Raw genomic sequence first — 26,198 nt, forward strand, 5'->3', positions numbered from 1 at the left:
AAAAATGGTTATCAAACATATATGGTTTTTATTTTTTAAAAACAGAAAACAAAAAACTATTGACTAAAAACTTTGGGCAAAAAATAGACAAAATTAGGAGTCGGACAAGTTTTCCTCAAATGTTTAGTAAAATCAGACAACGTTTCGGTTCTTGATACTCGTAAAAAAAGAGCGGGCTCATAAAATGGGTTTGGGCTCAGATTAGGGCCTCTATAGAACCCATGGGTTCTTTTGGGTTGGGCTTCATGGCGGTAGGCCCATTTGATCCCTTTTGGCACCACCATTCATCAACAATATCTGCTTTCTACTGCTTTCTTGAACAGTTCTTTTCGAAAATTTGAAAGATGTGTTCTAAGTAGGAAGAATTTTAAAGATAAAGTAGTAACGATTAAATAGTGTAGAAATAGAATTATAAATATTAAAAATGTATATCAATTAGTAGGTAGACAAATTATTAATGCGTTGCACTTATACACATATAATTGGCAAATATTTTAATGGAAAAAAAATTGATTCACAATTCAGTTGGTTTTGATTTTTGACCAAATAAAAAATCCAATTGGGATAGTTCTATATGTGCAAACAAAACAAAACCTAATTATTATGAAAATTGGCTTGAACAGGAGCAATCAATTTGATTTATTGTTTTTTAATTTTAGATTTAATAATGGGTCTAACTTTACCATACGTATAATATGAACTTAAATTTTAATTAAAGATTCTAAGTTTAAAAATATTATTTATTCAAATAAATGTCAATATCTCACCCATTGTAATAACATGACTCGGCAAAATTAAAGGGAGCATCATACTTGATTGAATTTGCCTTATTTCAGATTATAACATCTAATAGAATCAAATCGAACCAAACCAAATAAAATGAAAAGGTCGAATGGTTTTTTATTTTTATTTTTATTTTTTCTTCTGTAGATCATAGTTTCACTTATACCATAATCCCTTCCATCCGATCCAGGTACTGAATGGAACAAAATAAAGCTTTTCCAGCTATAGTTCCATTCATAACTTTTTAATGAAAATGTGGAGCCCCAATTTCAAATTTAACTTTCATTTGTTTAAACCTTTTATTTCAAACACCCAACAGCCCAAAACTAGCACACCATTACCTTTTCAGACATACATGGCCCGGTTTAATAAATTAACAATTAAATTAAATAATGATACCTAATTCGGTTCGGTAATCATTTTGTTTTTGGTTTTTTTGTTTTAAAAATTAAGTTTTTAAACATTAATTTTCACGGTTATATTTTGAAATAGTTTTCAAAATTTGTTTCTGATTTTAAAATTTTACTAAGAATGTAAATATTGTTTTTAAGAAAATGTAGAAATACATCAAAGAATTTGGGAAAAAAAACCAGCATAATTTAAAAAAAAAATGGGGTGGTTATAAACTAAACATAAATTGTTTTAGAAAAAACTTCGCTACAAAGCTAAGAGGAGTAACTTTCTCCTTAAAATCATTAAATATTTGACAAGTCCTTATTTATTTATTTATTTTTTGCATTTCTGTCGAAATATTTAATGGGGTCAAGGAGAAAGTTACTCTTTAACGTGAGAGAACCAAAATTTTCCATTTTTTTTAGAAAATATTTGACTCATAATCGCTAGAACCAAATTTTGTCGTCATTAAAAAATTGACAATCTCATTGACTTTTATAAAAAATTTATGTTGTTATATTTTTCTTCTAATTATCAAATATTTAATAGTGTGGGTACGAGATTGTTGCTTAGTATCAAGGAGCTAACTATTTTTTTTTTCTTTTTAAACAAACTTTTTTTTCCTTTTGAAATGGGGAGAACTCATTTGAGAATATTAAAAGATTAAATACCCTCCTACGAAGATTATAACCGTTGTGCAACGGTTTTGATCCGCGGCAACCAAATTCAAAAAAATTCTCCAAAAGTAAAAAAGCTTCCATTCCACTACTTCTCGACCAGCTTTCCCCTTTATATGTTCAAACTCACAGCTCCATGAAAATGAAAAAAAAAACCCTACATCTTCTTCTTCTGCAGTTCCCATAATTTTGATCTTCCAAGAATATCAAAATGGGTTCTTGCATTAGCAAATGCAAACCCAAGATGATGATCAAACAACACCCATCTTGTAACTTGGATCTCAACAATCTCGTCCACGACAAGCTCCTCATAATCCCCCAATCCCCATTAACAAATCCTCCTTGTAATTCTCTCTCTTTAGATCTCTCCAACAAAATCTCTCCCTATCCTCCTTCTCCTTCCCCTTCTACTTCTTCCCTCTCTTCCTTCACTTGTCTCTCTTCCGCCACCACCCTCAGCTCGGCCTCGACCGCCACGTCGCGGTCTGCGCCTTTCTCCGACGACTACTTGTGGTCCTGTTATAAACAAAACCCTCACGTTGCACGTATCAATTCCCTTAAAGCCAACGCCTTGTTGTCGCCGGGGAGAGCTTTGCGCCTCAACTCCCCCGTGAAGCCGGTTTCACCGGTGTTCCGCCACCGCCCGCGCCAGCCTTCCCCGCAGAGGGTCTCGAGGTCCACACCCCTGAAGAGAGTCCGTCCATGCTCGCCCTCACCCTCGCCAACGCCCCCGCGCCAGAAGAGCTTCAGGAAGGAGCAGCGGCCTCCGTCGCCGTCTCCGACCAGACGGGTGGCGCCGGCGAAAGGAAATAGTTACTTACATTCACCTGCTCCGATGAAGAAGGAAATTAGTTGCATTCATCGGATCAGTTCGAAGATAGACGAGGTGGCGGCGAGAGAAGCAGCTTCGGAGGATATTCAAGATTTTGATACGGTGGTGGCTATGGAGGATATTGATAATCCCTTAATCTCGTTGGATTGCTTTATCTTTCTATAGAAATTTAATTTAGTATGTCTGGTTTGCATATACACAATATATATTACATATACACACACATTACTTTTCATATCTTGTGTTTGTATTGTTTTTTGTTTCTTTTTTATTTCCTCTTCCTCTCAACATGCATTTGTTGAATTAATGATCACCTAGATCAAATATTGTTTAATTACCTTCCTAATATTTGATGGGAATGTTAGGTTTGCAGAGTTATATTTCAACTTCTCTGGTTGTAATTTTTCTTTTTATCTCCATTCTTTGTAGTGGAATTAAGAACATGGCATTCATATTGATCTTGCTATCGTCTCATATATGCAATTTTTTTTTTGTTTGAAAAGTTAATGTATGTTTTTTATTAAAAAAATAATAATAATAAATGGCTGTCCATTATGGGCCCTTTTTTTTTTTTGTCTTTTTCTGAGGGCAACGGGCAGAAGCTCTTCCTTTCAAACTCATAAGTTTGAACTAAAAGTTGGTTTCGGACCACCATTTTCATTTTTAATACTTTAATATTGTTATCTATCTTTAAAATAGTTAAATCTTACTAATGATTTTAGATTTTCTTGGATAGCCTGTATGATGTAGGCAAAATTACCTCTATAATTTTATTGATTCCAAATTTGTAAACCAAAATAGTAAATAAATAAATAAATAAAACTAAGGTATTTAATAATAAATAAATATCTTCCTACTTACTATCATTAAAAAATTCAAATTTAAGAGAAATGAATGCATAAAAGAGAGAAAAAATAGTTATTAATTCTTTAATAATGACAAGTAAGGGATAACACTTTTTTTTTATTCAAATTTAGGTTTATGTGTAAATTAAATTTAGGTTTATGTGAAGATAAATGTCACTATTTATATGCTACATAGATGGACAAGTAAAGGTTTAATACAAACTATAGGAAAATGAGCCCAAGTCCAGTTGGGCCCAAAATCTCTCGCAACCTATATCCGTAATTCCTGTGTAGAATAAATATATTTGATTACATTCGATTGTCAAGGTGATTGTATGAGATAAAATCACAATATATTTGTAATAACTTGTGATTCTTGACAGTGCATTATGATCAGAGGAATTTGTGCTGGCTAAGAAATATAATGTGTTAGGCCAAAGATTCATACCAAAATTTAGAATTCAAATTTAACGTCCAGTGGTAACGTAGATTAGTTGGATAAAATAAAGGTGGATGTAGGTGAAAGTAAATTTTAAATTGATTTTTTTAACCTATCTCTCCATATTTTATAGTTAATAAGCAATTACAAACAGAGAGAATGAAAATAAAGAATATCATAGATGTAGTGTAAACTTTTTAGAATACAACCATCAGATTTGAGAGACATTATTTAACATAAAATAGAAAATTAGCCCAAATAAAAATAGATGCTTGAAGAACCATATTTTCATATGGGGAAGCATAATGAATGATCATCTGCCATCGTGAATCTGTGACACAATCTGAGCCTTTATGCTATCGCCCACAGTATTTATACTGTCACTCACAACATATTGGCTCAATTCTATATCTCCATCTAGCAAACATGCCATCTCTTCTGCGTTTGATGAATTCTTATCATTAACCCACGAATGCTCAACTTGCAAAACTCTCAATCCCTCCAACTCCATGGCTACTTCCTTCATGCTCGGCCTCTCCTCCCCCCTTACTCTCAAACACTCTTTTGCTACCTTTGCCACTTCTTTTATCTGCTCCAACGTCCCCTCCCTCGCCATTTCCTTCTCCACAACTTCTTCCAAACGATCCTCCTTCATTGCACTCAGCACGTACATCGCCAGATTCCTCTCCGCTTCCGGCCCCTTGAAACTTACCGCCTTCTTCCCCGTTATGAGCTCCATCAGCACTATTCCAAAGCTGTACACGTCGCTCTTCTCCGTCAACTCACTTGTCAACAGGTACTCCGGGTCCAGATACCCGAGAGTCCCTTGCACCATCGTGGACAGCTGAGTTTGATCCAATGGGACCAACTTGGAAGCACCGAAATCAGAGACTTTGGCAGTGTAGTTTTGGTCTAATAGTATGTTGGTGGTCTTGATGTCTCTGTGGATGATTGGAGTGGAGGCTGAGGAATGCAAATACGAAATTACCCCCGCAGTTTCCGAAGCAATTCTCAAGCGGGCTTCCCATGGAAGAGAATTGTGATTGTCTTTGTCATGGATGTGGTCGTAAAGTGTGCCGTTGGTGATGAACTCGTAGACCAATAATGGAACTTGGGTCTCCAAACAGCAGCCCAAGAGCTTGACCACGTTGCGGTGGTTGATTTGGGACAGAACCATCACTTCGTTGATGAATTGGGAAGTTTGGGATTGGTCCACTAATTTCGATTTCTTTATTGCAACTACCAAACCATCCTCCAGCACTCCTTTGTAAACGGTGCCGTATCCGCCTTTTCCGACCACTGCGCTCTCATCGTACTTGTTCGTGGCCTTCTCCAGCTCCTCTTGGGTGAAGATTCTGACCATGTCGGCGGATGATTGCCACTGAGAAAGATGATGTTGGAGCATCAAGCCTCCATTTTTCTCGAAAAACTCCTCTTTCAATTTGAGGAATTTCCACTTTCTGTAGCCCAAGTAGAATCTTGAACTGACAATCAGCAAAACTGTGAACCCCACGCCAACTCCTGCATTTTATTATTTCCATTCTCTTTTAAGAATATTGTAATGAAAAACAATATGCAACCAAAATTTCACATGAAAAAACTCTTCCGGTTAATAATTACATAATTCTGAATATCGAAATATATATATATATATATATATATATATATATATATATATATAAACTCACCGAGGATGATGTGAATGTAGGACTTGGAGTTTGGGGTGCAACCTTCTCCCCCACGTCTCCCATCTCCTTTAAAATCCTTTGGACAATTGCAGGTATAGTTTCCTTCTGTGTTAACACACTCATATTTGCAGTCATGCGTATCATTCTTGCATTCATCTATGTCTGAGAAAAAAAAGAAAATTCAAATTTAATAACAATAAGGGATCGGTTTGTTTAGTGAGAATCCAAGATTCCAATGAGAATGATTACTTTGTTTTACAGCAATCTAACATATCCAGGTACCTTCGTCTATTTTCGTTTTGAAAAGTATTAAAGTTGAAAATGAAACTTATATTAAATTAATAATGAATTATTTTGTTGTACAAAATAACATATAAAAAATAAAAATATTAAATTAATTCAAATAAATCTATTATATTAGATGAATTTTTATAAATTATATAAATATTTGTGAGTGCATTTTTGGAACATTCTATAAACTTAACCTATTCCTAAGAATAAATCATGCAAAACAAACGTGGTTATCCAAATATTTCCGGATATGTTTAAAAATATACCTACGAAACAAACGTGGTTATCTGAAGATGCGAGATATCTAAAATTCCGGACATATGAAGTTTCGTGCATTTCTAGATGCTAGTCATCTACATTCCCGAAAAATAAACTCTTAAAATCTGAAACCTTATTACTTTATTATCAAAATGAGTGGGTGGAGCATCATAATTTTGAACACGATAGTTATCTAAAGGCAGGTAAGCAATTTTAACAGGATCAATTATTATTATTTTTATTCTTTTATAACTCAGAGTCAGGTGGCTTCACCAGTTTGATTCCTATAATCCAGATTGTCGACGGCCACCCAACACTATAACCAGCATTGTGGGACTCGTCCTCGAATGGGAGTGGAAGGAGGGAAATGTCCCAAATACGCGTTCGGTATGATTCGAATCGAAAAAAAAGTATTCTTATTTGACCACAAGGCCACTAGGTCCCAGGGTGACAAATTGCCTTTATTAGAACTCAGTCCATTTTAAAATAGTGACTTTTGAGTTTTGAATAATGATGATTTTGAAAAAATCCAAAAGCATTTAAAAGGGGTTCATGAATCATGACCATAGATGGTAAGTTTTGGTCAATTGATGGATATCGAATTTTCCAGAAACCAGTATTTCGTACAAAAATATTTTTAATTATATCGAAACCAGCTCTAAATTAAAAGTATTGAACCATTCCATTAGAAAAGAAAACCACTTATTCTCTATATATATATACGGCCTAAGTTCAGAGGATTCAACAAAGTAGAAAGGTTAGAGTGAAAAATGCAAAATTGATTAGATTTCATAATGGGTACGTGGAATAAAAGATGGAAAATACTTGGTTCCTCATGCTTTCTCTTTGTCACCATTAAATATTTAACAATTCATTATTTTTTAAAAAATCTTTATTTTTTCATTTCTCTAATTGTAACAACTATTTAATGGTGGTAAAGATAAAATTACTCCGAATCAAGTATTTTTCATAAAAGATTCGGACCTAGAGATTTTAAAGCTCTTACCTTGACAACCTTGAGGGAGATATGGATTCCCATCGAAACCTTTGAAGCACTCACAACGATATTGAGATCCATCATCGGAGAAGCTACTATTCCTCGTGCTATTTTGTCCACACTGATGATAATTTGTTTGGTTTGTGATGCCCCAATCAAGCACAACCCCAACTTCCTCATCTCCAAAATTTGTAATATACTTGGACGAAAACTCGAACCCCTCATCTTCAGTCACAAAAGCATACCCACAGGGATTGAAATCCAAAGTATAATTCAATGGGATACTGTACATAGCCAAAGACAAATTCCTCAACCCTTTTGGAATCTCCAACTGACAGCACCCAGAGCCAGAGCAGGACCCATTAACAATAGCACTTTCGTTCAAACACACGGAAACACACCCACTTACATATTCGCTCCCATTGAGCTCGCCGCCGATTAAGCCTAAGGTGTTGCAGCCGACGGTGACGAACTTGTTTTTTGCGGCGGCAACCGGGAAAATTGCCGGCGCCGAGAGAGACGTTATGTTCGGGACAGAGGAATCATTATGGTGTGTTGGAACATTGTAGCAATCTCGTACTATGGGCTGCATGACGTGGAGCTCGCCGGAGATTGCTATTTTGGTGACGCTGATGTTGGTGTCCATTAGGAACGCGGTTGGGGGTTCGTTATTGTTGTTGTTGGGTTTCTTGCAGTTAATGGAGAAAGTTTTGTTGAGATAACACTCTTCTTTCATGCCGAATGGATATGGGATTCGTAAGTCGCCGCACCATTCGTCACAGCCGGGTAAGGCTTGAGAAGCTATAATGGGTGTTGATAATATGGCTATGTTCACCGCCATGAATATGACGATCAGTCGCACAAGGGACTCCATCAATGGGGATGCTGTGTTTTGGTTTTCTTTAACCAAGAGTGCCGAGAATTTTAAATTGTATTTAAGATGTTACATGGAGTAACGTTTCAGCCGACATGAGTATAATTCAGGGATGATCGGAAGTTGAAATCCAACTTTCAACTAAAGGTGGTTGACTCATCACCCATCACTTTCACACATTATCTAACCTATTTCAATAATTATATTAAGCTCATCAATTTTTACCAGCATTTTTTAGTTTTAGGAAAAGTAGTATGACTTTTCAAATAAAATTGGAAAAGTATATTTTTTTTTTTTAGTTTTAACCAAAGTGGTGTTTTTTTTGTTTTTTTTTTTTGTCTTTGTACGAACTCAAGGCTTGTTTAGCAATATATTTGTAAACTAAAACTAGTTACAAACTAAATTTTAGTTTAATCTAAATTTATATTAAGTAATCTATTAACATTTTTTTTATGAATTTTGTATGATAAGGTTATATAATTTAGAATACATTATATTTTACATGTTTTAATTTTAACAAGTATAAAATGAGTTTATATATGAAGTAATATATTTTATCAAAGTTTTTATCTTTTTAATATAATTCTGCATCTTACAAATTTCAAATTTTGAATCTAAAAACACTAAAAACATAAAAAAGTAATTTTCAGAATTTCTATTGTTTGGATCACACAATCTGAAAACTGTTTTTAAAAACTAATCTAAAAAATTCTGTCAAACGCAATGGATTCAGCGAATATGAAAACAAAAAATAAAATACGAGTTTCCAACCAAACAGACCTCTAATATCTTCGGGACCCACAGATTTGGAATAGCAATCGTGTCATGAGAAGAAGAAATGAAAGAAAAAAAAGATTTAATGTTTTTCTCTTTTGAATTTTAGTTTTTATTCAAAAATAAATAAAATAAAAAATTTTTAAAAATAAAGTTCTTTATCTTGAGAGTGTAAGTATATTAGGGAAGAGAAGATAATTTAAGAGTGGAGAGAATATTAATTGCATATCAAAAGTTGTATCAGTGGATATCATATTTATATCAACGATATATCAATTGTATATCAATAGTAAATCATAGGTATATCAAGTATATATCAGATATATATTAGTGCTTAATTATTGGTATATCAGGACTACGAGAATAAATTTGATATTTTATTATTTGAACCTCTATTTTTTCAAAAAAATCTTACTATATTTACAAAACTAAAATGTAGATATTAAATTTGTTATTTCCTTCCATTATTTTCCACTCACCATATTCTAAAACGAAAGGACAAAAGTCAAATTTTAAGGATGTTTGTGGAACTTTCTTTATTAGGTTATTTTATTATTATTATTATTATTATTTTTATTTTTATTTTGTATGAAAAGTTTGTACCAAAGTTTTGACACGCCAATCCCTTCACAAAAGAGGAAAAAGAAAAAGGGGTTTGACACCACCTATTTCTGCACTAATATTCCCTGTGACTTAATAAAATTTCTGGTCATCAATTTTTTCTCTCATAAACACGAAAGTATAGTGTGAATAACGAGGTATGATACTTCCATAATACTAAAATTATTCTCCCATGACTCACGCATCTAGTCATCCGCACCTCGTTAATACGTCATGATCAAAAAATTAATATGGACACGCCATTTGAAAAGTCTTAGCTTTTCTAGCGTATCAATGTATCGATAAACTTATTCTTAGTCCAATGGTCTATTCGAGCAACTTATTTGATAAAGATAAAAACCAACCCTTCTTTTCTAAATAATTTTGGAACTATTCATTTTTTCCAATCTTTTTAAAAATCACAATACTTTTCCAAAAAAAAAAAAACCCCTCTAACTTTTATTAGATTATTTCTCCACCTAAAACTTTTCCCATACTCCAACCTATGTGGTTTGCAATTGAAATTAAAATAAAAGTAAGACAAAATAGATACTTTCAAGTTTGTAGATTAGAGTTTGAGAAACTAAAATATAATTAAACCGTTACAAAGATTTTTAGATTGGTGATAGAATTAACTCATTAAAACCGAGAAAATTTTGACCAGTGTCTCTAAATTATTTTGATCCATCACAAATAACTATCCTGTCCTCCTCTTATTTTTTATTTTACAAAAGAAAACAGGAGAGACTTGATTTTAAAATTCATTATACAAAAAATAGATACGTAACTACTTGAGCTATATTCAAATTAGTCATGTCTTCTAATTTTTTTGTAGAATAAATATGGGATCGATGATTGAACCTTCATCTTCTAATTAAGAAAATACTAATCAAATCAAATATATGATATATGGAGTAGGATATTTAATATGTTGACAACTAAAACAAGGGACGACTTTGTCTTGGTCTTTGATGGAGATGTGAGTAGACAACGTTACGTGACCAAGACAACAGTTATATTAAAAGAAAAAAAACCAAGTCGAGTAAGATTTTAAATATCAATATAAATAAAAATGTCGAGTTCTCAAATAATTTATGGAAATGTGGATGAAAATATTCATAAAATATCAATGCCGATAGTTTTTGAAAGATTATAGAAATAAAAAATTGATAACAAATATTTAAATGAAAAAATAAGCATTTCAGAGTTTCTAAGTTAAAAATGATTAGTTTATATTATGTGATATTTTTTATATAATGTTGATTTTTTTTTTTACAATACAATGGAAATGTCGATTGACCCCTCGTGAGAAAATTTATAGTATTTTCTTTTGGTACAATCGTATGTAGAAATGAGAATTCAAATTCATACATTTTAATTGATGATGTATATACCTTAATCTATTGAGCTATGTTCAGGTTGACATATTAATTTTAGAACGAAGAATGACGACTTGATTAGTTAATTACGTTGATCAATATGATTCAATGGATGTAAAACTTCTCCTCTCTTATCAAAAAGAAAAATATTGATCGATAGTATCAATATTAGAAAAATATCTACTTTTATGTATTTCTCCCTCTTACTCGTAAATAATTTAATAATTGAATAGTAATGAATAAAAGATGAATTATTTTTGGTAAAGTATTATTTTAAAAAAAATGTTTTTGTGTATTGGCTATAAATATATCGATTATAACTGCTGCCAACTCCCCCAGGTCAAATGCTGCAAATGTACCATAAACCAATATATAAGGATAAATTATAATTTTTGAAAAATGACTAATTATTTATTCTATTTTCGGCGGATAAGGATAATGAGATATAACAAACAAACAAACTCTTGTAGGCCTAATGGACGTCATTCAGGAACTACAACTACCAGCAGAAACTCCGGCCCAGCCCAGTATTTAGACGAGGATTGCCCATTTCAGATGGGTGGCCCACTAGGCCCAAGTGATTGATTCCGGACCCGACCGTGAAAACTCCAAATGTTGGTTTATAGGAAAACTTTCAATTCTCAGGGAGAAAAAGGAAAAATATAAAACAGATACAAAATCTTAAACATTACAACAAATTAAGAGGAGAGAATTACTCCATCATTCTTCTCAACAAAAAAAAAAAAAAAAAGAAAATTGTTCTACTATTTTACTAACATAAACTTAACCTAACATAACAGTAATTGGTACATGTTTTTGATAAAGAGGCCATGGATTTGAATCCCCTACTCCCACTTGTTGTAATAAAAAGTACTTCTTCGTATTAAATAATATCTCAAAAAAGTGGTTATTTAGGATAATTTCTCTCCATTTAATTTGTTTTCTACATTTTTTTTTGAATAATTTGTGGTTGCACTCATTTAAGCCATGCCTTAATTAGAAGTAATAAACTATTTAGATATGTTGTAGCCTAATTAGGATATATATGTTGCAGAATAATCTCTCATAATGAAGGTGCACAAGATGAAGGTTTTATATGTGATACCCTGTTGAAGTAGGGTAGGGGTCCATTAATTTCATTATATATTGCCACATTGACACCCCTTTTTTAAAGTAGGTTTAAACATCTTCAATGATCGGGATCAGCTGAATTGTTGGTCCTATGTTTTTATTCTACTATTAATTCTTCTTTTTCTTCCTAAACCATTATATATATTTACAGGTCAAGGTCGGCCAATAAGACAAACGAGCTTCCTTGCTTGTCCATGCCTCTGCCCTACCCTAATAACTGTGTTAACTTAATCAAGTTATCCCACTCTGTTTTTGGTCTTTTATGTGCAGCTTTGATTGTAATTAAAAAACAAAGTATCGATGACTTCTGGGTCTCTATAATGGGGTTCGATACCTGGTTTGACTGATACTGTGACTAACGCAGAGTTCGAACACAGGACCTCATGGTAGGTGGTACCACAAAGCTCCAAGTCTTTGCCACGTACCATCCAACATAAAAGTAAACCCTATCAATCAATTATTTGACTTGAATGATATATATCTTTTAACCATGATGGTTGAATATAACACGTGACACCCGAGTAGAGGAAATATACATGAATGAATCAAAACTATATCTGAATAAAAGGGATGCCGAGATCGTGCAAGTTGGTTAAGAAAGACTTAAAAAAATTGGTAGTGACTACCTATACCAACAATATGCACCTTTATTTTCGATAGTTGAATCATAAGAAATTCAAAGTTGGACATGTTTGGTTGGAAGAAATCTTAGGTTGGATGATCTCTCAAGAGAATTGTCATAAGAAGAATGTGAGTGAGGACAAAACACGCTGAAAGAACCCGTGTTGGTTTGTAGGGACAAACTTCACTCTCCAAGCAACTCAAATCAAGTAGAGTCAAGCAGATAGTACAACTAAGTCGTAGGAGAATGTCAGGGTCACCAAATGCCGAGTCCATATTATAGAATGATGTATAATTTGATGAGTGGCTTAGATATGAATGTTAGACCAAGACAATTAATTAAAGAAAAAATCATAATAATCACGGTGAATTAACATATGTCCTACAATATTATATATATTTCATATTTTAATGGTCTTTTTAATAAAATAAAAATGTTGCTTTTAGAAAATTAAACTCTTGTGTGATGTTATATGTTGTGATATTAAGGGCATAACTTTAAAGCAGTGGCACACAAGTAGGGGAAGGGCCCCCAAGGAGAAGGGGGACATGTCGTACAGCATTAATGTGGGTGTGGGGTGTACAAGAACAAATCAGCATCCAAAAGGAATAAATATGAAAAAATGCTTTTTTCCATGTTTTAGGGAAAAACATGTAATCGTAAACCGACGTGGTTTTGTTGTCTCTTCAAATAATTTTAAGTTCATACCATTCACAAAACATATGATCGAGACTATCACTTTTTCGCACACAAATTACAAATAATGATAGAAAAAATTATTGAAATATATATATATATCTTTCTTTTAACTATGTATATTGGCCATTGAAAATAAATTGCATCAACGGTTTTTGTCCGTTTGAAATATATTTAGTATATCTAAATCATGTAGACTTCTTTTTGTCGACTTATATATAATTAGACGATATACAAGGTTAAAGATGTCACGTTGAAAAGATAAATGACTTAATAAAAATTTATAATATAAATATTCGAGAAAAAAAAAGTGCACATTGGTGACTTATATTGATTTTTTTTCCTCTTTGTAAAATTTAAAAATTAGTCTTTTTGATCTTATTGTCTTTAATGTGATTTCTCATAAATGACCATTTCTCAGGACAACAATTGGAAGTATCATTCCTAAAATGATCATTATTGATAATTTAAGTAGGTGATAATCTTACAAAGTCATCTAATGACAAAATATATATATATATATATATATGTATATATATGTATTTTAGAAAAGGTTTTATTCAAAATAAGTCTTGAAGGTTAGAGTATGATTTAATTATGCGCTGATTTGATTGTTTCAATAAAGTTTTAATTCTACCCTCCATCTTTAAAATTATTTAAAAATATTTTTTTTATCTTTTTCATTAAAAAAATATAAATATGACATGGAAGTACATTGGATGATGAGTTATAAAAACAGAGGTATATGTCATGTCGGTTATGTCCTTGAACCTTTGGGTTAACTCTGAATTATACTCCTATAGTTTTAGAAAGTTTAATTTTAACACCCAAATCTTTTTAAAATTCTAAAAAAAAAAAAAAAGAATTGTTGTTCTTTCTGGAAAGACGGACACTTAACTTTATATGAAATCACACTTACTTTTCAAATTTCTCCAAAAAAAAAAAATAATAATAATAATAATAAATCGCTGAGTCTTCCTCTCATTTCATGAAGACATTCAATCCCCCGAACTGCTATTTTGTGTCCATGTTTAACTTTCCACACTTTACATTTCAGTCTTTTGTTTAATTGGGGAGTTAATGGAATGATTGTTTTGAAACAAAATAGGGTTAAGAATTCACTACATGTACAACAATTTTAACTTTTAATGATGGTCATTAAAAGGTAATAATGATGAAATATTTTTTAAAATAATAGGAGCAAAATTAAAACATATTAAAAAAGTTTAAGAGAATGCATAATTGAAGGTTGAAACCACACCAATTATGGGCGAAACCAAATGGTTCGAATGAAATCCAACGAGAAAAAATAATAATTTTAAGCTGTACACCTAATTTTCCTGGAATTGTAGTTCAATCGATCGTGTATCTTTTGTTTTTATATGTTCACTATCACACATTTTCGTTGGGAGGATATTTTTTGAACAATTCTAAAAATTGAAAATAGAAGTGAAACTTTTGAAACGATGGAGGCATAATTGAAAATTCCTCTAAAATTCATAAACGTTTGTTAATGTCAATAACTTTTTTTCTTTTAAAAAAATATCATGATTATTTTCTTGATATTTCTCATGTGATAGGTTTTTTGTTTGATTTTAAATTAAAATTTTCTATTTCGTTACAATTTTAAACTTGTTACTACATTTAAAAATAATATTTTTATTTCATCATTTATAATTTCACTCATAATTAAATAATACAGCCACCCTTAATCTTAATTGGTTCAAAAGAAAATAATCATCAATCACTGATCATTAACCTCCACACTTAACCAAACAAAACACCACCCCAAGCTAAGAGCTTTGCATTTGCTCCTAAAAAACTGATAAATTCTTCAAGTCGACGAATGAAGATCAGAGGCCCTAGACGACACGAGCCATTTGGTGAAGTTTGGGAGAGTTGCAGCGTCAGCTCTGTAGTATTTCTGAGTGAACTCAAGCAGCTCCGACCACGAAAAATCTGGGTACTTCCTCGCCCCATCGCCGGCGACAAGATTCTCCGGCGGCCTCACCACTTTATCTTTCCTCGGACACAGGAAAAAAGCCAGCGACCTCCTCTCCTTGTGCTTGTTCACCACCGCCCTATGCACGCAGCTTTTGTATTCCCCATTGCACAGCGCCTCCACAAAAGTCAACAAAAAAACACTTTCAAATCAATGCGTTGATGATTATTAAACAGGAAGAAACGATCAATAAATTCAAAGCTAATGAATGATAAATAAAGAAGAAATAATAATGCAAGAGTTTGAACATACAAAACACTTCTCCATGTGATACCATCTTAGGTATGAATAGATCATCAATGAATCCAAAAATTTAATCCATGGATTAGAATAAATTTTATCATTTATATTGGATATATAAGAGTTGAGTTTTTAGGTTAACTAATGGTTTATTATGTAATCAGAGCACGATTACTTGTGTTCAAATCATATCCAACTCAGCTCAAGCTTTTAAATGTTTGAATTGAAGTATGTTTTTGGTTTTGGGAGGTAACCATGAAGAGGTCGCCAATGTTAACGACGAGTGCATTGTGGGAGGGCTGAACGGTGTGCCATTTGTTGTTGGCGAACACCTCGAGGCCGCCGACCTGGTCCTGGTGGAGGATGGTCAAGCCTGTTGGGTCACAGTGAGGCCCAGTTCCGAGGGTGACGCCGCCTTGTTGGCAAATTGGGTAGCTGTTCAATCGCATTATGGAGCTTCCATCTTCGAAAAACTTGCGCAGTTCCCACCTCTCCACTCCTAAGCTTATGGCCAAAAGCTCCGTTATTGCAAGCGACAGCTCCCTCATTGCTTCGCAGTACTTTTGGTACACAACCCTAGTTATCAAATTTCATCAAACTATTAACAAACGAAAACATAAATGAGGAGAAATCATTCAGGATGACTACTCAATCCACGAACAAATTGAGTAAGCTTAATTCATATATGGGTATTTCAATACTCCTGAGTTTGGAAAATTGCAACCAGACCCAACTATAAGTTAGATATATAATTTGCAATTCCAACGAGTAGAAATCATAATAAATAGGGAATAAATAATTGAAATATGGATGAATAAACTCTTCTCAATCCAAAAACTTAAGCTAATGAATTGGGTAAATTTAATTCGTATAGGAATATCTTAACATAAACAAGACAGGACCAAGACTTACCCGATTTCTTCAAATTCCTTGCCTAAAGTAGAAGTGAAAAAATGGGCCACAGAGGGATCGTTGGAGGTGATGCAATGGTCAAAGCCAAAGGAGAAAGTTTCCTTCCATGGCAGCTTTGAGGAAAAGCGATTAGAATGGGCGGTGGAGAAGCCCCACATTTTGGATGCTCTAGTCTTGAGGTTTGAAGGGAGGTTAAAAAGAGAGCCCATTTTATCGAGGGCGGTGGCCAACAGGGTGTGATCCACGCCATGGTTCACCACTTGGAAGAAGCCATGTTTCATGCAGGCCTTTCTTACGAGGTTGGAAGCTGCAATGGTTGCGTTTTTATCGCCCTTGAGGAAGCCTTGGAGGTCTACGTAGGGCTCTGTGAGCTTGTGGTGAGCGTCTACTAAATCCCCTTTTGGCCAAATGAATTTGGAAGGTAGGAGGAGGGTTTTGTTTGATTGGGAATTGTCGAGAAAGGAAAGTTGAGTGGAGGGTCGTTGGTCTTGTGGCTCTAATTGGGACTGAGAGGAGAAGACCAACAATGGGCTACTTGAATCCATTACAAATAGAAGTAATTGCCACTTTGGATTGAATTATGAGGGAGTTTCCATTTATATATATAGTGGTTGATAAGTGATCTACGGTGGAGGTTTTGGAATAAAATAATCAAATTACATCAATCTTTTTTTAGTGGTTATATATCATGTTATCGAAGGAAATATTGAACTAAAACTATCGCATGTGTCCTCTCTTCTTTGTTAGACTCATTTTAGACAACAAATGTATGATTTGTTGTTAAACCAGTTTTGAAACTTTAATGAAACGTAATAGAGAAAAGGAGTGAAGGAAGTGGTGCATCACATAACTAAAATCAAGAACTTGAGAAGACAACACTAAGCGCTATATTTATTAGAATACTAAATATGATATAATCCAATAGTTTAAGAGATTTTAGATTTCGGGATGATTTAGGGTGTGTTCTTCATGAATTTTAATGTGTGATTAATGGAAGACTAAAAGTGGATTTTTTAAAAAATTGGTCAGGGGTTAAAAAAGTACTTTTAACCAAATAAAATTTGCACCATGATATTAAAAAAAATTACATTTTCATGTGTCTTATTATTTGATTCCATAATAAGAAAATCTAACTGCCTATTAGATATTCATTGTATTTTAGTTATTATAGAAATAAAAGTAAGCTAAACTTTTAAAATAAATAAAAATCATATCTTTTTTTTTATTTTTATATTCATGAGTTCAGGCTAGCTTTCGTAGAAAATAATTCCTAGATGGGTGGCATCCATGGTTTAATTAAACTCGATCCTTCTAAATTCTTCTGATTTATTTACTTTTTGTTTATTTTGACAAATCTCCAACTGATGATCATTGACAGATGATTGACAAATGGTATAATTTTGAATTACCAATAATGGAAGATGTGCAAATATATTCTTCCAAAATAAAAATGGAAAATTTTAAGTGGGTCTCTGTTTTTAAATATGTTTTTGTAAAACTAATTACAGATATACAATTTTTTTAAAAATTTAATTAGTGAACTTTGGTAATGTAATTAGAATATTTTTGTCCCTTGGAGGACATCCAATAATTAGCATATTTTTATTGTTCAACTATGCTTTACTAATTGTTTAGATGGACTAAAATGATGAATTTAAATTGATTTGTTTTGCCTTACTTTTTGCTATATTTGTAAATGTTTAATTTTTAATTGCTATGATAGATCTGCCTCCAGAAGTAATTAATATCATAGTTAGAGACATGTGGGTAGCAAATAATTGACTCAATCAAGGAAAGTAGAAGAAATTTACAAGGGATCGGATATGCCTTGTGTTGCAACCAACAACAATCAAATGAAAGTGGCATACAAAAAGATTACAGCTACTTGGCACCATGCTGTCCATAAGTCTCAAATTAATTAATAAGCCCTATAGCTGTCTCAATACTGAAAAGTTCCATTTCAGAATTAAGCATAAATAAAATACCAATTATCATATTAAAAGGTTGATAGTTTGATCCTCCCACAATAGTTTAAAATTTGAAAAAAAAAACATTAGTAATGATTCATAACATGATACAATATAATCTCATTTAAATATAAAACCAGTAATTATTTCTAATAAGTATATGTTCTTATCCAAAGTATAGTCTTTTTCATGGTTTTTGAATCTTCTCTACCTCCGATGTAACCTTGTAAAAAAAAAAAAAAAAGTGGATTCTCGACCCCCACACACCAATTAATCATCTCTCATTCAACGTTGTAAAAATGCTTTCAATAATGGGGGCCTCTTTTCTTCCCTCTTTTTCCCCTATGAATATCTTTGCATTTTTTAGATTTCACATCTGAATCTTGAAATTCTTTCACCTTAAATTCATTAAGACAGCTAAATAAATGTATGTGTGTTCAAAGGAATAATGAATATATGATTGTTATTAATTAATTACTAGAGTGCTCGATGTAACTCGCCAATGGATGAAATTTTTGTGCAGAAAAGAAAGACAGAAGCTGTAACAATCTTGATTTGAACACTGTTGTTGTTAAGATTGGGAATGTCAAGATGTGTAAAGAACAGTAGAGACAACCTAGGTGTTATATCATTGGACTCCTTTTTCTTAAGCAAATGTCGGGCAAACCCTTTTCAAGAAAAAAAAAACAAAGGAAAAAAGAAATTTGTCAAATTGTTCATGATTGGAGATTGGTTTTTTGTAGATATCACTTTTTGTGAGGAGTGCCTTTAAAAAGTTGGAGGGGGCCTCTATTTCTTTCTTCCAATAGAACTCGAGGGAAAACACTCCAATGATCAACTTTTTTGGCCGACATTTTCTATCTGTCCCATTTTGGTTTATAGGGTTCGACAATAAAAGGGTTTTCTTCCTAGAGTTGCATAAACTAATATACTAATTCGGAATTAAGGGCGTAGTTAACAAGAATTTGAAAGATTATACATGTTGTGATGAGGGTGGATCAAATTATTACCCTTTGTTAGGATGATAGTAGTGGTAATTGGGTGTGACTAAATCTAAAGAATAATTGTTAAGATTATGGAGTCCAAATTGAAATTTGGATGAACACGTTGTAAGATGGTCATTTTAATGGGTATCAAGAAGATGGCTAGGCACCATGATGTTCGGAAAATTTATGCGACAATAGAAGACCATAGCGACAATGTGCCATAATTCGTGATTCTTGTGTGTGGTCACATTGCCAATCTAAATCTAGACCTATAAAATAGAGGCATTTCCCATTTGTCTTAGGCATGCATCTTGTCGTGGAGAGACAAAGAATATTGGAAATTAGGTGAGTTTTGTGACAGTGGGTAACTTGTAAGGATCTTAGGACTCAAGTCTTTAGAGAAAATTTCCTTTTGAGTGACTTTTACAAACATGAGAGCTGGCATATTAATTCTTGTGTGAAATCACTATTGGTTTTTATATTGTAATCCGTATCATCGTTCTTTTAGCATCATAAGATAACAAGAGGAGAAAGAACATAAATGATTAGAGTTCTTTTAGTATCATAAGATAACAAGAGAAGAAAGCACATAAATGATTAGAGTGACTTCTTTTCTTTTTAAAATTTCTTCTTGTTATTTAAGCTTTTGTAGAGATGAAATTTGAGATCTTGGGAGGACAAGATAAGAAAGCATACATATACCATTAAAGAAATGGTGTAAAAGAGGAGATATATGAATGTTATCAATATTCATGGGTGACATACCCTATCTCAAAACATCCTACTAGTTTTAGAGTAAATCATGCCGATCACATGCTCCCACAAACTATAGAGTCCATAGTCAAATTTCTTCTAAATTTTAAACTAAACTTTGACTAACAAAACTCTGATAGCGTTATTAAGCACAACATAAACTTTTACAGAACAACTATTCTTACCACCATTTTACCTTTTGGTCAAACAAAAGAATGTAGCTAAACCAATTACATGACAAACTAAATGTACATACACAATTATATGTAAATCCTAAACTACGTTAGGTTAAACTGATCAACTGTCTCTTTGAAATTTAGGAAGGAGGGGTGGCTTACTTTTGTGGCTAACAAGCCACCAATCGCCGTAGCCAAATAGGCCTTCTAGGGATCCAATAAAATAATGTTCTAATTAAAGTAGTCGAGGATCACCAAAAAAAAATATATATATATATTCTAAAACTATAAGATATGTCTCCAACACTCTTTACAACAAGGGAGACTTGTTAAGCATACAGTATTCATGGGCTAATACTCTAATAAGTCTTGTAAATTTATAACATTCATAAATAAGAATATGGATAAAGTAAGAAGTTTTTTTTTTTTTTTTTTTTCTAAATTATATCTCTAATTCAATATTTTATTTAAATAAATAGATATAATTTTTATAGTATGCTCATTTTACTAAAATAGGCATCCTTTTGTCTTGCCTTGCGAAAGCCTTGTCTTGGGCTATGGCGGTGGGTAAGCATCCGTGATTCGTGAATAAGCCCATAGCCCGAACATGCACATTTTCCGTTTTTTAAATAAATAAAAGAAAAATAATTCAATTTTTACCCTAAATTGTTAATCAGTTTTTATCAACTTCAACCTTAGCTTTGAATAATTATTAAATTATTTACCTTTATCCAACCTTCAATTCACCAACTAAATTTTTTTGAAAAAGAAAACTATAAAAGATAAAGAATTTAATAATTATTGACAAATTTAAGGTAAAAGTTGATATACCTTGACAAATTTATGGATTTTGTTTTTTCAAAATTAGAAGCTTGTATTCCCAAGCAATTCGATCAGGAAAAAGAAAAAAACAGTGAAAAACGTGTTAAAAAAAGGTGCAACTCTTTCTATGGTTATTAAAATGAGAGGTGACTTGGTAATTAATTAGTTTTTAAACAAAATTTGCAGCCTTTGACCTTGAGGTGGCGCCGTCTAAACAATAATTTTTTTTTTATTTCGTTGCAATTTTCTTTTTAATCAAGAATGATGACTTCTGACTCTTTATGAAAAGGAAAAATAACATATAAAAAAACTCTTGCACTTTTAAAATAATTGTGTGACTGCTACATCTAGGAATTAAGATTCTTTACATTAACTAAAATCATAACTATATATGGTGTCGATATTTTAGCAACTGCCATCGTCTCATAAGTCAAATTAAATCATTTACAATTTCTAAAACAACTGTCCAAGAGAACGAGCATAGTTAAATGATAATTAACACATATCTTCAATTAAAAGATTGTGAGTTCGATCCCTCATCCCCAAATATTGTACTAAAAAAATAGTTTTGGAGTAAAACTAAAACATCATTTAAACTAAAACTTTATTTAGAGAGTTATTAAGGCACTAATCCATAAAATTATTCAACAACAAATCTTTCACTTAATAAATAAAAATTACCAAATAAATATGGTAGGTGGGAATTTGAATCTTTGATGTTAAAGAAAAAGGAGTAGATGTTTGAACTATGCTCGTGTTGACAATTATATATGAAATGGTCTATATAAAAGAAAAAGAAAAATTATATATATAGGAGGAACAAATACTTTGAATCCATATATCTGAGTCTTTGATCTTTCTCAATTATGCAACTGATCGAAGGATTCCTCCTTTCATTTTATGGAAAAAAAGCTTAGTCCCACAAAAATTCCTAAAGTTCTTTCAAGTCTTCTTAACTAACTCTAAATGTTAAGCCAATAACGAAGATTATTTAATATATTCGGTAAGTAATTTATAGTTTATTGATTAAAATTTCTAGGTCCGGAAGTTATGACAAGAGGCGGCCTATATTCAAAAGTAAAAAAGAATATAAGAAATTTGCAAATTGTATTCTTTGACTTTGTTTTTATATGGTACAACAACTTGGGTAATCTCTCTGAAAGGGCCAAAGACAGAGCCCCCGTAGCTCTAATTAGGCGTCAACATTTTACCAAATGTCTTTTAATATAATTTAATTACTTGGTAGGGCATGTCATGTTGGAATATGCATTCACACACGGTTTAGAAAAGTGATTCAAGCAAGGTGAGATATAATTTAAAGTTTATTATTATTATTATTATTTTAGAATATAGTATATTAGGGGCGGAGATACAAATTTCCTTGGGGAGAAACCAATTAATTTTACATGGTAAGTTTTTACACATCATCTTTCCTTTCAAAAAATTTAGGGACAGAAATTAGAGGAAAATATAAAATCTTAATTTTTCTTTTATTACCCAGAGTCGGTGGTCCTTAGGCCCTTATGCCCCTATATTTAGATATACACACTGTCTCTGTATCCGTACATACTCAAGAAGTCATTGTTGGAATTGCGTTCTATGTGACTTGAATCCAAGACATCAAGGATACTTCTTGATACTTCTTTAAGGATTAAAATCTTAAATAATTTGTATATACTTTGTTTTGTAAGAGAGGTCAATCTCCTTCCTTCTCCACTATTCCTTACTTCGTTGCCCTAAATAAGGTGAGAATTTGATTTCGTGCAATTTTTTAAATTTTCAATATTATTAGTAATATTAAAAAAATTGTATGAATGGATAATTTTTTAATAGTTTTTAAAGAACAAATCATATATCATGTTAGATCATATAATAATTCATAAATCTAGATCAATTAGATTATAGATAATTTAATGATAATTAAATAGTCAATACAATTATATAAATTTAAATGTCATCATTTTTTAGTATAACGAGTGAGGCGAGAGATTCAAACTCATGATGTTTTAACTACGAGTGGGGTGGAAATTTAAACTCATCCCCTCGAGCTAATTTCACGTTGAGAATTTAAATTTTAGGATTATCTATGTGTTTGGATATATTTGAATAATATATATCCAGGGTTAAAAAAATGTGTGAAAATGAGAGAGGATGATTAATTTAAGTTAACAACTTTGTTTGACACCTTCCTTCCTCCTAATTTCTTAAATAGATTTTTAATTCTCTGTCCCACATGAACTTAACCCTTAAATTCTTGAATCTGCAAGGTCGATTTCCAAACCCATCAAAAAAGAAAAAGACTTACCCTTCGTCGTCCAATGGAGACGCTTATGCGACTAATCATCACGGCGGTTCAAATAGGCATACTTTCAGCGGCGGCGGCGACGGCGGCGGCGGGAGCTTCTCAAGCCTTACCGGGGTGCGAGGAGTGGTGCGGCGACGTGCAGATTCCATATCCGTTCGGCATGAAAGAAGGGTGTTATCTGAATGAAAAATTCTTCATTTCGTGTAACAAAACTCACAACGATTCTCCAAAGGCGTTTCTACAAGGCGGCAACCTCAACGTGACAAATATTTCCATCTCCGGCGAGCTGAACATCTTGCATTTCTGGGCCCGAGATTGCTACCCACCAAACACCCTTCCCGATTTATCCACCGCGTTTCTCAACACGGAGTTCGCCGTTTCCAGCGCCAAAAACAAGTTCACCGTCATCGGCTGCGACACCTTCTCTTTCATCTCCGGCCTCGTCGGCGGGACCCAATTCTACAAGAGCGCCTGCGTGGCGCTCTGCGATGACATCACCACCGTTAAAGACGGTGCCTGCTCCGGCAACGGCTGCTGCCAGCTGGAGATCCCCAAAGGCCTCAACAATTTGAACTACACAGTGAGCAGCTTCGACAATCACACTAATGTGCTGAGTTTCAATCCCTGTGGGTACGCGTTTGTAATTGAGGAAGATAAGTTCAATTTCTCCTCCAAATATATTCGCCATTTTCCGCTGGAGAGAGTTCCGTTGGTGCTTGATTGGGCCATCAGTAACAACACTTGCGAGAATACAACCAATTGCATCTGTGGACCCAGCAGCCGAAAGGTTAACTTCGTCGAGGATGGATCGGAATATCGTTGCCAGTGCTCTGATGGCTTTGAGGGGAATCCATATCTCCCTCGAGGTTGTCAAGGTAAATAAAATTAATCACATGCGATAATATCGTATCATTATATACTTGGATTTGTTGTTAAAGTTGGGATTCTTTTTTTTTTTTTTTTTCAGATGTTGATGAATGCAAGGATGGAAGGCATGACTGTAAGTTTGAGTGTGTTAATACAGAAGGAAACTATACGTGCAATTGTCCTGAGGGTTTTAGAGGAGATGGAAGACGCGAGGGAGAAGGTTGCACCAGAAACTCAAAGTCTTTCGTTCAAATCATCGTTGGTGAGCTAATTTAATTTGGTGGTTCTATTTGATTTCTAAGTGGGTTTTTGTTTTTAGGGTTTCTAAATGTTTATTGGTGAAATGAAATAATTATAATGCAGGAGTTACTGTGGGGTTCACAGTTTTGTTGATTGGGCTTACATGGTTCTACTTGGGCTATAGAAAGTGGAAGTTCGTCAAATTGAAAGAGGAATTTTTTGAGAAAAATGGAGGCTTGATGCTCCAACAGCATCTTTCTCAATGGCAAACGTCGGCCGACATGGTCAGAATCTTCACCCAAGAGGAACTGGAGAAGGCCACGAACAAGTACGATGAGAGCGCAGTGGTCGGAAAAGGCGGATACGGCACCGTTTACAAAGGAGTTTTGGAGGATGGTTTGGTAGTTGCAATAAAGAAATCGAAATTAGTGGACCAATCCCAAACTTCCCAGTTCATCAACGAAGTGATGGTTCTGTCCCAAATCAACCACCGCAACGTGGTCAAGCTCTTGGGCTGCTGTTTGGAGACGCAAGTTCCATTATTGGTGTATGAGTTCATCACGAACGGCACACTTTACGACCACATCCATGACAAAGCGAATCACGATTATTCCCTTCCATGGGAAGCCCGCTTGAGAATTGCTTCGGAAACTGCGGGGGTAATTTCGTATTTGCATTCCTCAGCCTCCACTCCAATCATCCACAGAGACATCAAGACCACCAACATACTATTAGACCAAAACTACACTGCCAAAGTCTCTGATTTCGGCGCTTCCAAGTTGGTTCCGTTGGATCAAACTCAGCTGTCTACGATGGTGCAAGGGACTCTCGGGTATCTGGACCCGGAGTACTTGTTGACGAGCGAGTTGACGGAGAAGAGCGACGTGTACAGCTTTGGAATAGTGCTTATGGAGCTCATAACGGGGAAGAAGGCGGTGAGTTTCGAGGGGCCGGAAGCGGAGAGGAATCTGGCGATGTATGTGCTGTGTGCAATGAAGGAGGATCGTTTGGAAGAAGTTGTGGAGAAGGGAATGGCGAGGGAGGGGAAGTTGGAGCAGATAAAAGAAGTGGCAAAGGTGGCAAAAGAGTGTTTGAGAGTAAGGGGGGAGGAGAGACCGAGCATGAAGGAGGTAGCCATGGAGTTGGAGGGATTGAGAGTTTTGGTTGAGAATAAATGGGTTAATGACAATAATTTAATCAATGCAGAAGAGATGGTGGCTTATTTGTTGGAGGATAATAATGGAGCTTCAGAATCTACATTATTGAGCATGAATAATGTTGTGGACGATAGCATGAAGGTTCAGATTTTGCCACGGATCCATGATGGGAGATGATGAATGGGTTTGATCAATACTTAAAAATTAAATTGTTGATTTAGGCATTTGATGTCAATTATATTGTAGGTTCCATATGTAATCAAACAAATGTTGCATATAGTTGGAATTTTATTTCCAAACTTCACATTATTCTTTTTTTCATTATGTATATTGAAATTTGTGGAGCTTTTTCTATTTAATGTTATTGGTTTGGTATCCTGCTTTTATATGAGTTTTATGTTATACCTTCTGGAAGTTTCACTATAAACAAAAACAATACAATACGATCGGGGATTTCATTATATGCTCTGCAAAATTGAGTAGAAAATATGA

At 33.5% G+C, this 26,198-nt stretch overlaps 4 protein-coding genes across 4 annotated transcripts; 2 read left to right on the forward strand and 2 right to left on the reverse strand.

Moving 5' to 3' along the window:
- The first annotated feature begins 1,934 nt into the window (after positions 1-1,934).
- On the forward strand, positions 1,935-3,141 carry LOC148212044 (uncharacterized). Its single transcript, XM_088123224.1, has one exon. It carries the CDS (start codon positions 2,065-2,067, stop codon positions 2,848-2,850), a length of 786 nt encoding a protein of 261 aa, XP_087979350.1. The 5' UTR covers positions 1,935-2,064; the 3' UTR covers positions 2,851-3,141.
- A 991-nt stretch (positions 3,142-4,132) lies between these two features.
- LOC111011918 (putative wall-associated receptor kinase-like 16) lies at positions 4,133-8,300 on the reverse strand. Its single transcript, XM_022285897.2, has 3 exons — positions 7,213-8,300; positions 5,658-5,819; positions 4,133-5,490 (listed from the first exon to the last, which is right to left on the reverse strand). Exons 1-3 carry the CDS (start codon positions 8,075-8,077, stop codon positions 4,283-4,285), a joined length of 2,235 nt encoding a protein of 744 aa, XP_022141589.2. The 5' UTR covers positions 8,078-8,300; the 3' UTR covers positions 4,133-4,282.
- Positions 8,301-14,928: 6,628 nt separating this feature from the next.
- Positions 14,929-16,982, reverse strand: LOC111011962 (gibberellin 20 oxidase 3-like). Its single transcript, XM_022285968.2, has 3 exons — positions 16,434-16,982; positions 15,776-16,097; positions 14,929-15,398 (listed from the first exon to the last, which is right to left on the reverse strand). Exons 1-3 carry the CDS (start codon positions 16,976-16,978, stop codon positions 15,114-15,116), a joined length of 1,152 nt encoding a protein of 383 aa, XP_022141660.1. The 5' UTR covers positions 16,979-16,982; the 3' UTR covers positions 14,929-15,113.
- A 6,450-nt stretch (positions 16,983-23,432) lies between these two features.
- On the forward strand, positions 23,433-26,015 carry LOC111011910 (wall-associated receptor kinase 2-like). The gene is made up of 3 exons (XM_022285889.1): positions 23,433-24,317; positions 24,410-24,571; positions 24,673-26,015. The coding sequence occupies exons 1-3, from the start codon at positions 23,456-23,458 to the stop codon at positions 25,881-25,883; spliced, it is 2,235 nt and encodes a 744-aa protein (XP_022141581.1). The 5' UTR covers positions 23,433-23,455; the 3' UTR covers positions 25,884-26,015.
- The last annotated feature ends 183 nt before the right edge of the window (positions 26,016-26,198 follow it).

The sequence above is a fragment of the Momordica charantia genome (genome assembly GCF_013281855.1).
Source record: "Momordica charantia cultivar OHB3-1 chromosome 4 unlocalized genomic scaffold, Mcharantia_2.0 BLBB01000004.1, whole genome shotgun sequence".
NCBI classification, from domain to species: Eukaryota; Viridiplantae; Streptophyta; class Magnoliopsida; order Cucurbitales; family Cucurbitaceae; genus Momordica; species Momordica charantia.